This window comes from Hemitrygon akajei, chromosome 10 (assembly GCF_048418815.1).
Source record: "Hemitrygon akajei chromosome 10, sHemAka1.3, whole genome shotgun sequence".
Taxonomy (NCBI): Eukaryota; Metazoa; Chordata; class Chondrichthyes; order Myliobatiformes; family Dasyatidae; genus Hemitrygon; species Hemitrygon akajei.
This window is the reverse complement of record NC_133133.1, coordinates 131,645,097-131,658,982: the sequence shown is the minus strand read 5'-3', so window position 1 is coordinate 131,658,982 and position 13,886 is coordinate 131,645,097. Positions and strand designations below refer to the sequence as shown.

At 38.2% G+C, this 13,886-nt stretch overlaps 1 protein-coding gene across 2 annotated transcripts in view; it reads right to left on the bottom strand.

Annotated features, from left to right (window-relative positions):
* Positions 1–13,886, bottom strand: part of LOC140734679 (UPF0606 protein KIAA1549-like) — a 269,781-nt gene that overhangs the window by 73,459 nt on the left and 182,436 nt on the right. For both annotated transcript variants that reach the window (XM_073058967.1, XM_073058968.1), the window contains exons 8-9: positions 11,095–11,240; positions 189–366 (exon numbers count right to left, since the gene is read on the bottom strand). In XM_073058967.1, the coding sequence (XP_072915068.1) occupies positions 189–366; positions 11,095–11,240 (324 nt within the window). The remainder of the gene's footprint in view (positions 1–188; positions 367–11,094; positions 11,241–13,886) is intronic.

Genomic DNA, 13,886 nt, shown 5'->3' with positions numbered 1-13,886 from the left:
TATTGGATTAGCAGAAAATTAGTTTGCATGGCTCAGCTGGTCACTGATAGATCAAAGAGACTGATTTTTGGATTTACAACAGAGAGATATGATAGGAATAATTTTTTGGATCAGTACCATCAATTTACTTCCTTACTTTCTGTACATTCTACATTTTTTGAGCTTTGTAAAATAAAAGCCAGACTTACGTTGTGCCAATGCACCTTGTATTTGATAGCCTAGAACAATTGCTGCTCTCTGTATATCAACTTTGTTGATGAGGCTGGCTGCTTCATTTGCATTGAGGCGCTCCCCATTCTGCTTCTCCACAAAGTATATGAGTTCAGCTGGACTCCCATCACCAATAATCTTAGTGATATTCACAACCTGCAAACCAACAGAGATGTGGAGATTTTGAAACTTGATTTAAAACATGCATTACTGGAACTTAACTGAGATTCATAACTGAGTGGTGCTAATGCATTTAGGCATTTTCAACAATAACAGAAGGAATACGGAATAGAAAGGGTTTGCAAATCTACGACGGAGGAGGGCAGACTAACAGCAAACCGTAGGACAGTTGTTGAGAAGAAATGGACCACACCAACATCATGGTTTTGGGAAAAGATGGCGGTGACCCAAGAGGCCAGCAATAATTATTCTGAAATTCTGACGTAGTTGGCTGCACGTTTACTACAGAGTTGGAATTCAAAGTTTTATATTGCACCATAGCCTTGATTCATCCACTAAAGCACTCTGCTGTGTCATGCACTGCATCATGGAAATGCCAATTATATTAACCTGTGGCTCTTGATGTTTGCTCAGGTGAACATACAAACTTTTCAGAATCAACAGTGTTACAGAGAACATTCCTTCCTAGTTCTATGCAAAATATAGTTGCTTATTAATTTAACCTTGTGTATCTTTGCTGAATATGCTCATGTTAGACAGTAACTTATTTTTTTGCAGAACTGCTCGAGGCAAAGTATTTACATATTCTGTTTAATTTTTAAAATCCTTCTGATGTCCCTAGTGAAGTCCAACAGAAATGATTAAAACAGCAAGGTTATGAATTAGGATAGTAACAGCACACCCCAATAAGAGCTTGTAAATTAGTTGGTCTCTTAAACAGCCAGTGGAGAAGTCCCCTGAGAATGATTGATTATAATTGATAGATTCGAAATTCTACAGCAGACAGTTTAAGAAACAAAATGATCAAGTGGGAGTAATATTTTCAATAGCAATGATATATTTTGCCTCTTTGCAATACCTTCCATGACAGAATCGTTTATAAATTGCTTGTGGATAGCATGATGAAGCAGCAGTTAGCGCTGACCTCAGCTATCATCTATGTATTTGTACATTCTCTCGGTGACCAGATGGATTTTCTCCCATGAAGCATGCCAGTAGATTAACCGCCTACTATAAATTACCCCCTAAGGCAGGCAAATGGTAGAAGAATCAAAAAAGAGTTTAAGTAAATAAGATCATAAAACATAGGAGCAGAATTAGGCCTTTTGACCCATTGAATCTGCTCCGCCATTCAATCATGCCTGACCCTTTCTTTGTGTGAGGGAGAATGTCACAGAGATAGGGGCAGAATAGTGAAATGCTGGATAACTTCATTGTCCTCCCAAAGGCATAACTTATACTTCTATCCAATGTCATTTCAAAAAATGAAATGGGGCAAATCTATACACATTGTGCAGATACCGTGCCTATAAAGAATTCACCCCCTTGAAAGTTTTCATGTTTTATTGTTTCACAACATTGAATCACAGTGGGTTTATTTGACAATGATCAACAGAAAAAGACTTTTGAGTCAAAATGAAAACAGATCTCTATAAAGTGACCTAAATTAATTACAAATATAAAACACAAAATAATTGATTGCATAAGTATTCACCCCCTTCAAGTCAGTATTTAGTAGATGCACCTTTGGCAGCAATTAGACCCTTGAGTCTGTGTGTATAGGTTCCTATCAGTTCCAGACACTAATTTTTACCCATTCTTCTTTACAAGACTGCTCAAGCTCTGTCAGATTGCACAGGGATCATGAGTAAGCAGCCCTTTCAAGTCCAGCCACAAATTCTCAATTGGACTGAGCTCTAGACTCTGACTTAGCCATTCCATTTTAATCCTGTATAGTTTTGGCTCTATGCTTGGGTCATTGTCTTGTTGGAAAACATATATTTTCTACCAAGACCCAATTCTCTTTCAGACTGCATCAGGCTTTCCTCCAGAAATTCCCTTTATTTTGCTGCATTCATTTTACCCTCTAACTTCACAAGTCTTCTAGGGCCTGCTGCAGTGAAGCATCCCCTCAGCATTATGCAACTACCATAGTCTTCACAATAGGGTTCTTGTGTTTTTGATGATGTGTGGTGTTTGGCTCACACCAAACATAACATTTAGTCTGATGGCCAGAAAGCTCAATTTTGGTTGCTTGGAGTGTTCTTTTGTCTTCATGGTGTAGTTTTTGCAAGGATATTAACTCACCAGCAGTTGGATTTTCCAGATACAAGTGTATTTTTACTATAATTAATTGAAACACCTTGACTGCACATAGATCTCCAAAAACAAATCTCCATTTAACTAATTATGTGTCTTCTAAAACCAGTTAGCTGCACCAATGATGATTAGGTGTATCATATTAAAGGGGAATGAATACTAATACAATCAATTATTTTGCGTTTTGCATTCGTAATTAATTTAGATAGCTTTGTAGAGATTTTTTTTCACTTTGACACTAAAGTCTTCTTCTACTGATTGGTGGGAAAAAAAGCCGAATTCAATCAAATTCAATCCACTGTGAAAACTTACAAAGCAGGAGGTGGGTGGGATACTTTTTTTATAGGCATTTACAGCAGGAGGACTCAGTCAATTTATATTATTAACTGCAGTGGAAAGAAAACACTCACACAAACTTCAAAATAGAGCTTTCCAAAAAATACTCTAAACACATTCTCTGTGGTTATGTATAAACCAAACTAAATGTAACCTCTCCAAAATAAAAGTACAATGGGAATTCCTGCATTAATGATATTTGCAAAAAGAACAATTTAATGAATATCACTTTTGTTTTGACTATCCTATATTATATCAAGTTTAAAATATCAGCTGGTGTGCATACAAGTATCAATGCCAAAGCACATGCTTCAATTGATGCTGGCTGATTTCTTGTGATCACTGAGAATGAATGCTAGGTCAAGTTACTGGAGGACAGTTTGTGCCCATGGCAGCATACAATAGGCCACAGAAAGCAGAAGGGATAATATTGCTGAGTCATTAACTTCATTTTCCACTGCTGAAATCACTATTATTTTTTCCAATAAAAACTTTATCAGGCATGCAAAGGGGAAAAATAGAGGAAAAAGTAGCTATGCTTAGAGAAAGTAAAATCAATCGTCAAGATTCAAAATCACTCCCACAGAAGGAATACCTTTTCAGAGGTAACTATTACCAAGTATATGAATGAACCCAGGGTACTTACAATGAGATTGAGAGAATATTTATGAGACAATTACAAGCCGCACAAGGGAAGAGGTTTGGCCTGAATAAAATTCCCACTGCGCAAGTTTTAAATAAGTAAAATCTTTAAATTAAATTTTGTTGGGATCATAATCCTAACAATGCAAATTCCTTTGCACAATTTAGTAACCAACTTTAATAAAAACGAATAGCACTTAGGAGCTTATCATAAAGTGCTCAGCAGCAACTTCAGTGTATTTGGTCGGAGGTAAAATAAGCTACTATCCTATATACATGGAAAGAAAAGTACATAATGGGGATAAATCAACCCAAGGGAATTCTGATAGATTTGCTTTAGTTTATTAAAAGTAATTATTATATTTACTTAGCAGGTCAGACAACATGTGTAAAAAGTTATCATTTCACAACATAAGAAAATAGGAGCAAGACCAGGCCCCTCAAGCCTGCCCCATCAAACACACCTATCTGACCTCAACTCCTCTTCGCCATTACACTCAGTTCTTCAATCTTTCAAATAGTTACCTATTTTCACCTTAAAGATATTTAATGACATGGCCTCCCTCTCTGGGGGAGCAGGGAATTTCAGTGATTCACCATTTTGTATTCCTTAGTTTCAAATGAGCAGCTTCTTACTTTGCAGCTCTATTTCCTTGCCCATAACTTACATACCAGTGAAACAGAATCAAAGACAAGGAAATATGCAGATGCTGGAAATCCAAGCAACACACACAAAATAGTGGAGGAACTCAGGCGGCCAGGTAGCACCTTTGGAAAGAAGTAAACAGCCGACGTTTAAAGCTGAGACCTTTCATCAGGACTCATCAGGAAACAGAATCAAGTTTATTATCAATTAATATACATCTTTAAATTTGTTGTTTTGTAGCAGCAACACAGTGCAATACAGAATGAAAAATACTCTTAAAATAAAAAATACAAAGTAAAAAGTGCAAAAAGAAAGCAAAATTAGCGAGACAGGCTAATTTTTTCCAGTCCTGATGAAGGGTCTTGGCCTGAACCATCAGTTATAGTCTTTTCCATTTATGCTACCTGGTCTGCTGAGTTCCTCCGGGGGGGGGAGGTGTGTCTGTGTGAGAGACAGAGAGACACTGAGATAGCTTATGGATTCATGGACAGTTCAGAAATCCAGCAGTGAAGGGGAAGAAGCTGATGCTAAAACATTAAGTGTGTGTCTTCAGGCTTCTGTACATATACTCTGATGGTGGTAATGAGGAGGGCGTGTCCTGAGTGGTGGGGGTCTTTAAAGTTGGATGCCACCTTCTTGAAGTATCACTTTTTGAAGATGTCCTCAATGGTGGGGAGGCTTGTGCCCATGACAGAGTTTACAATCCTCTAAAACTTTAGCCGTTTATGTGCCTCTGAATATCTACCCAATCAAACCATTTAAAGATCTGATATGTCCGATTAGAGTTATCCTTTATTCCTCACAACTCCAAGGAATACAGACCCGAGCTGAACAGCCTTTCTTGAAAGGACAATCCTTTCACCTCAGGAATTAGCCCAGTAGCCTGGTAAATTTCAGCCATTTTCACTGGATTCAAATAGAATTTTTTCTTGGTTTTGATAACAGGCCATTAACGGAAGATAATCTCTCCGGAGATTTTGGCTGATCTGATGTGGTCAGATTTTCATGCTTGTATTTCAGATTTCCAACATTTGAAGGTTGTGCTTTTCTCAGTTATAGATGGATAAGTTATCAACAATGCACAATCAAGTAAGGACTTCCTAGCTTGAAAGTAAAAGAACCTTCTTTGCGCATCATATGGTTTTTTACTTGGTGGGTTGAGTCCAACAATTCTTATAGAGAGTTTCTTGAGGAAGTTTGAGGAAGGTTGAGGAAGAAAAGGCAGTGGATATTGTCTACATGAACTTTACCAAGACCCTTGAGTATAAGAGTATAATGGACCTTTTACCAAATCCTGCATAAGACACTGGTCAAGAAGATTCAGTGTGATACAGTCCACTGGATTCACCATTGCCTTAGTGGGAGAAGCCAGAGAGGCCTGTGACTAAGGGTGTGCTGCAGGGATCAATAATGGGTCCATTTTTGTATATCACCTATATCAGGGGCTCCCAATGTTTTTTATGCAATGGACCCCTACCATTAACTGAAGGGTCCATGGACCCCAGGTTGGGAACCCCAAATCAATATAATGTGGTAAACTGGATCAGCAAATTTATGGATGACATCAAGATTGGGGGTATAATGGAGAATGTTGAAGGCTTTCAAAATGAGCTCTGAAAAAGAGCTGAAAAATGGCAGATGGGATTTAGAGCAGTAAATGGTGGGCACAGAAGAAAGCGATAGAATTGAGCAACCTGAGAATACAGACACAGAATTCCTTGAAAGAGTTGTAACTTGTAGGTACATTTTTAAAGAGCACATTTGACACAGTGACCTTCATAAATCAGAGTACTGAGTACAGAAGTTGGTATTTTATGTTGCAGTTGTACAAGACATTGGTGAGACCAAATGTGTGTGCAATTCTGATAACTTACCAGCAGAAAAGATATCATAAGCTTGAAAGAGAGCAGAATAGCTGTAATTGTCTGGTAGAAAGGCAGGAACAATTTAAGAAAGCATGCTGGGAGACTGGACCAAATGGGCCAAAATACTTTCAACTGAACCCACCTTATGATTCCTTGATTCTTCTGCATATTTTTGTTTGCAAGCACCTTACCACATATTTCTTTATTCTAATGAGGTTTGGAGATAAAAACATAAATATAAAGGTACTGGCAGCAGAAGTGGCATGTACTGCACTTCTTTAAGACCACAAGACACAAGAGCAAAATTAGGCCATTCGGCCAACAAATCTGTTCCACCACACCATCATGACCGATTTATTATCCCTCTCAACCCCATTCTTCTGAAGGTATACACTGGAGGTGTGATGTATGTGCCAGTAGTAGAGGTTATTAGTGATTATAACTTACTGATAACACTACCTTGTGATGTCAAATCACAGGTAAAGAAATGAGTTTGATCATGACTGTGAATTAATACCCAGTTACAATCCACAGTGCAGTGCTTGTTTTGTACACCACATCACGTTTCATGTTACAGTCTGCGCATTAATAATGGTCAGCACATTTTTGAGCTTGCACAGTGGGATGAGCACATCAGTCATAATCATCACTCCAGATCATAGCTGGCACTCCAGGCTTCATAATAAGTTGATATTGCCTTTATTAATGGAAAACAGCCAGTAAGCAGATTGGGGTGTCCAGGGAACTGGTTTCAGCTTTAAAAGTAAAGACAATTGAAGGAAAAAAAGTGACTCAATACTCTTAATAAATGAGCAGTTTGGCTCTTTTGAAAACTGAAGGGCTTTGTGCTTGTGATCCTTCTGGCACTGGAGGTCTCAATCAATTGGGATTCTCAAACTTCTGTTTGTCTAATTAGAAAGCTGAGAGGTTTGCTTTCAGATGCCATAGCATCTGTCATACACCTGGCCCTGACACACTTAGAAAACAAGGACAATTATGTCAGAATGTTCTTTGTGGATTTCAGTCTGGCATTCAACACTATTGTCCCAGACGCTGGTGAACTAACTCCTTGGTCTAAATACACCAATCTGCTACAGTGTGCTGGACTTCCTAAATAACATACCTCAGATAGTCAGGATGCATAACTGCTCCTCCCTCCATCATCCTGAACATAGGTGCCCCCCAGTGCTGTATGCTGAGCCCACTGCTGTACATTCTGCTCACACACAACTGCGCAAACACCTGAGTAATCACAATGTCAAGTTCGCCAATGACACAACAATGGCAGGTCTCGTCACCAGCATTAAGACAGCTTACAGAGAGGAAGTCACTTCATCTCCTTACCCATCCCACCTCCCTCTGGAGTTTCTCTCTCTCTCCCTTCCATGGTCTCCTGTCCTCATCTATCTGATTCCTCCTCTTCCATTCCTTTAACTCTTTCACCAATCAACTTCCAAGCTCTTTACTTCACCCCCACCCCCTCTCCCAGTTTTACCTATCATCTGCCACCTTGTACTTTCACTACTCCCCCCACCTTTTCACTCTGAATTCTCCTTTCATTTCCAGTTCTGATGAAGGGTACAAAAAAGCTGGATGAACTCGGATGCTGCCCGACCTGCTGAGTTCATCCAGCTTTTTTGTACGTCTTGATTTGACCACAGCATCTGCAGTGTACTTTGTGTTTACCGATGAAGGGTATTGGCCCAGAATGTCGACTGTTTACTCTTCGCCAGGTTGCCGAGTTCCTCCAGCATTTCGTGTGTGTTGTTAGAGAGACGGAAAACCTTGAGGCCTCGTGCCAAGCAAATAACCTCTTCCTCAATGTCGATAAGACAAAGGACATAGTTATCGACTTTAGGAGAATTCAAACCACTCACACACCTCTACATATGAGTAGCACATCAGTAGAAACTATAAGCAGTTTCAAACTTCTGGGAGTGCACATCTCACACAATCTCTTCTGGCCCAAGAACAAAATCAAGAAAGCTCACTAACACCTCTGCTTTCTGCGGAGACTGTGAAGAAAGTTGGACTATGCTCATTAATATTTACAACTTTCTACAGATGCACAGCAGAAAGCATTCTAACATGCTGTGTCAGTGCATGGTACAGAAACTGCACTGTGGTGGACAGGACAGCTCTACGACAGGAAGTCATAACTGCCCAATGCATCACTGGCTCCAGCCTACCCACCAACAAGGATATATATACAGAGTGGTGCTGGAAAAAGGCTAGCAAATTCATGAAGGATCCTACCCACCCTGCTCAGGGACTGTTTTGTCCCAGTTCCATAGGGAAGAAGGCTATGTAACATCCACACCAGGACCACCAAACTCAAATAAAAGTACTTTCTCTGATAATTAAGGCTGATCAACACCTCTACCCATTAACCCACCTCACCTTTATCATTTCCTGTCTGTCATCTTATGTACAGATACTCCCGTACCTAGTGTCACTTTATGTACATATAATTGCATGTAACTTATGGATTTTGGACTGATAATCATGAAAAATCACCATAAAATTTCCCTATCGTGAACCATTTTTTTGAAATTGCCTATATTTATTATTTCAGAATAACTGATGCCAAAATTAAGGAAGGCGTTTTTGTTCATCTACAAATCAAACAGGTCATCGATGACAGGCAATTCAAAGAACTTCTGGTTGGACTGGAAATTGCACGGGAGACATTCAAGGATGTTGAAAATTTTCTTGGCCACTACAGAGCACCAAACTATGTGCAGCTGGTTGAAAACATACTTCAAGCATATAAAACCATGAAGTACAACATGTCATTTAAGGTTCATTTTCTGCATTTCCATTCCGATTTCTTCTGTCCAAATCTCAGCACTGTCAGTGACGTGCATGGTAAAAGGTTGCCTTTAATGCTAATTGCTTTATTCCTTTAATCCTTTAAAGCTTATTGCTGGACACTTAACTTAGGCTACGTCCACATTAGACCGGATAAGTTTGAAAACTCAGGCTTCGCGTAATAACGATAGGCGTCCACACTAGGCGTTTCTAAAAATACCTCTATCCACATTAAAACGGATATTTCGGCAAATCTCCTCCTACTGTGCATGCATAGGATACATCTACGAAAAACAAGCAACATGTTTGGTGTCAAATCTCGCCGTGAAAGACTTGGTGCGCGTTTGTTCAGTTACAGACTAGAAAAACTTAAATGACGGACAGCTGTTGGCTCTAGCACAGGAGGACTTAAAACTAAAAAAAAAAATACTGGAGTGTATGGAGGCAACTGACAAGGAGTTCACGGGCAGTATGACCCGGCTGACCATGAACATTGAAAAACTGACTAACTCTGTTGCATTAATAAAGCCCCTTGTTAAATTTATAAAACATGTCCTCATCAGTATTATCTTGTATTTCCATACAATATTACATTAGGCTGTTACACCTCTACTGTCAGAGAAGTACTTGCATAAATAGGTAAACCACCTTCATACGAGCAAGGACAGAAAACAGGGCAAAGTGAATATACTTATTTATGCAGTAAGTTATGGGTCAAAGTATTTGGTGAGTACATTTCTAACTCTTCTGGCTTCCGTTGCCGTCTATTCTGAAATTGTTAGGTTGCGTTCAAGAAAACAATGAAATGGCTCGCTGCCGTCACCATCTGTTCCGGCACGTCATGACAGTGTTTTTAGATTTCTCCGGTTACCCCGTCCACACTGCTCCGGCCAATCTAGCGTTTTCAAAATTACACACTCTGGAGAGCCTTTCTGAAAATCTCCAGTTTCGAGGGACGCAAACATTGTTTTAGTGTAGATGGAGGGTAAAAATGAAGAGAAAAAGCTTCAGTTACGGAAGTGTGGACATAGCCTTAGAAGCCTCAAACACCGAGTACAAATGAAAATCATGGAAACATTTTTAGCTTAGTTGAACTACTGCCAAGTATCAGCACCATTATGTAATTAAATGTGTTATTTTCCTTAAAACTTAATTTCTTCTTTCTCCAAATTCCTACGTGATACAAGTAGTCTGAAATTATATTTGTGTTCAGCTTCAAGCAATCAATCATAAACAAAAACACATTTCTGAAGAAGCAACTATGTCAAGAAAATTTGTTGTCCAGTGTAATCTATTTTATGTTGTTATGTTTATTGCGTTTTTTATTATTGTGTTTTTTTTTGGGCTGCATCAAATTTGGAGTAACAATTATTTCACTTTCCTTTATACTCATGTACTGGGTAAACAATATTGAATTACTCCCATAATTTTGCATTAGCAATGGAAAGCATTTAATAGTGAATACTGAATAAAGGCCTCTCCTACCATACTGGTCAAATCCCCCGTGAATGAAGCAGACTTGCAAGCACCTTGATCATCTTTCACAAAGTGCACTAAAGGAAGCCATTCAGCCTATTCATTCTGATCCAGCTCCCCACCAAACAATCACACTAGTCACATCTCCTCCAAATTTCCCTGCAAGTAATGTTCCTTCAACAGTCTATGGAATTCCTATATGACATTACTATTTTTGTTTGTATCAATCTACAACTTGCTAACCCAAATTAGATAGCTTTGTCAAGTATAAGAAGCAAAAAGAAATGAGAAATCAGTTTAAGCAGCTTCATAAAAAGACTAATGACTGTCTTGAATGAAGTAACATTCCATAAATGAATGGTAATCTGTTTCAGGCATCAACTTTCCAATATAAAATACAATATTTGTAAATTAATGAATAATCAGATATTAGTTCCAAATTACAATGATACCTTAATTTTAAATTAAGTTTATAGAAAGTCATGAGTATACCAAAGTTTTGAACAAGTACAAAAGATTTTAATACAGCAATAAAAAGTTCCCTATATCAGATTAATATTACATGAATAGGACAGAATATCAACTACAAAAAGATTATAGGCCATTCAAGTCCCAAAGCATGGTCAAGTAATACAAAATTGATTAATTTTTTCACATCTACCATCTTTACACAGACAAACTTGTTCTGAATGTTCCTTACATTAGTTGCTTACCAAGGAAAATAATATACTGACAGACCAATCTTGCCTTTCATTCAGAAGCAGAAGTTTGAAGAATGAAGAAAGCAAGTCATTGCATGATGCCTGATATTTGCAAGGCACTGCCTACCTGAACAGTATTATTCCCCAAGGTGCTTGCTCGCTTCCAACGCCTTGCTGACCCAGTTGCTTCGCAGATCAGTTGGGCTAGCTTTCGCTCAAGTTCAGCTTGAAAGGTCTTGTCCTGTATATGGTTGTCATGCACACCCAGAAGTACTGAGTGGAGAAATAATGGCCAGCATTACAAACTCAAATTAAAAAGCAGTATTCACACAGTGATATAAAATTTGACCAGATCGCTAAAACACATCAGAAGCTTTCTGCAAGGATAACTGACAATTTGAAACAAAATATAAATAAGGATGCTTTCTAGAAAAGCCTTTTGCAACTCTTGCCAATTTCAACATTCTTGCATCTTCAACCAAAACTATTTCCTCTAACAATATCAGAGTTTATTCTATGCTGATTATTCCATAAGTAGAGCAATTCCACTCACTTTTCCTTTTATTAAGAAGCATGGATTTACAGCATCTGCAAATTGTCTCTTGTTTGTGTTCCCTTTTGTTATAATTGCAATTTACGAGGTTCATGTGCAAAATTAAAGCACGTAGGATTACAAATACTATAATGGCATGGAATTAGAATTGGCTGACAGATTGAAAAGAGAGATTCAGAATAGCTGCATTTTTCTCTGGATGGTTAGAGGAATACCGCAGCGGTCAGTGGCTGTAACTCAGTTATTTACAACATATATTGAAAAGACTAAATGCAACATGTCTGGAGAGTACAAGATGCAAAGATAGGATAGGATACAAAGAGGCTCCAAGATAACAGATGTTGGTTGAATGGGCAAATACATAGCGAATTTGTTCAACATACATATATGTGAGGCTATCAACTTTGGTCTGAAAATCAGAAAAAAAACTTTCTGGGAGGTCAGCGGGAGACGCTCATGGAGTGAGTACTGTTTCAGATCCGCTCCATAATCTTTACTTTTTTTAACCTTTGATCACCCTTATTCAACTTATTGTTACCTACACCAAAAGACTTTTGCTACTTTCTCGGGCTTATTGTTAAGATTTTATTGTGAATTTTGGAAGATATGCAAACAGAAATGGCTCTTAGATCCAAAGGACGAGAACCGGGGCGAAACCCGAACGGTAATGGAAAGAAGCCAGCTCAACCGCAACGCACTGAGTTAACTTATGAACTGCTTATGGAGCTTTTGGATAAAAAATTTGAGGAACAACGTCAGGCTTTTCAACGAGATATAAAGGTTTTTCAAGATTATATGGTTAAGACGGATTCAGTAATTAACCAGCAGCAAGCGCTTATCACATTGCTGCAAGAAGAAGCGCGGAAACGAGATTTGACAATTGAAAAATTGCAACAGGATTTAATTTCGACTATTAAACTGGTGGAGACACTTAAAGCCAAGAGTGTCGATTTGGAGAATCGGTCCAGAAGACAGAACCTACGCATACTTGGTCTCCCAGACGGCATAGAACAAGGCGATCCTTCGAAATACTTTGCTCAATTTCTAAAAGATGCGTTTCCGTCGGTTTTTCCAGTAAACCCTCCGCTACTTGACCGAGCACATAGAATTTGGAGTCGATCACCGACGGTTTCAGATAAGCCCCCGGTGGTATTTGTCTGATTTCATTACGTACAAGATAAAGAACAACTCATTCGTGAAGCTCGAAGGGCTGGGATGATTAAATTTCGTGATTATTGTTTTCGTTTGGTGCAAGATTTCAGCCCAGAAGTTATGAAAAAAAGGCTGCTTTTTAAACCTCTGATGTCTGAATGTTATGAGAAAAATCTAAAACCTGCGCTCTTATACCCGGCGAAGCTCAGGATCTCCCCCCCGAATGCTCCGCGTAAAGTATTTTTGTCTACCTTTGAAGCGAAAAAGTATTTGGAGGAGAACTTCCCTACTGATACAGTTACTACTCTCCATTAAATGAGTGATTCTGATCGTGAAAGATGGTTTTCGATTTCTTAAACCAGGGTTAGTCTCTGGTTATTGGTGTAGGTTTATTCTATACTTCATATTTAAGTTAAAGTGTGTTTTCGTTATATTAATCGCTCTGTCTTATACACTTTAACTACTATACTATATTTTTGTCTATTATTTTTGTTCCCTTGAAGGTATATTTTTAACCTTTCGAAGTGAATTTTTTGTTTAATATCAAGATAATGGTTTTTTGCAAAGTATTGGTTTAGTTTAAGATGGCATTATTGTTTCTTTTTTCGTCTTCTTCCTATAATGCATCGCTTATCATAGTTTAAATACTTCTTGATTTGTTTGGGTTATAACCCGATTTATAAACTTTTAATGATTTTATTCCCTTTTTCTTTACAACTCAGCATATTAAGAAGCGCAGTTTTTAGTACTGCGATCATAATTCTTAAAGTTCGGGTGGGTTTTTATATATATCCGTTAAACACGGAGTGGTCTGCCGCTGATATGGGGGTAGAGTTAGTTTCATTTTTTCTTTTTTCTAGCCATATTTTGGCTTTTTTTCTTTTACATACGGGGGTGGGGGTTGGTCTGTTTTCTTTTTTAATTTTTCTCTTATCAATTTGTTTTAGTTTTTTTACTTGGGCTGTTCTTGAACTACAAATATGTCTACGATGTCGTCACTTCCGGGTCCGCTCTTTATTTTTGTCCCTCTTCCGGATGCATGAGTTTATAACATGGTTAACCCTTTATATACCAAAGGGATGACTTTAGAAACATGGCTCAAACCATTAACTTTGTGTCTTGGAATACTAATGGATTAAACCATCCGATTAAACGAAAGAAGATTTTCAAAGTATTCCAAAGACTTAATGCTCATATTATTTTTGTACAAGAAA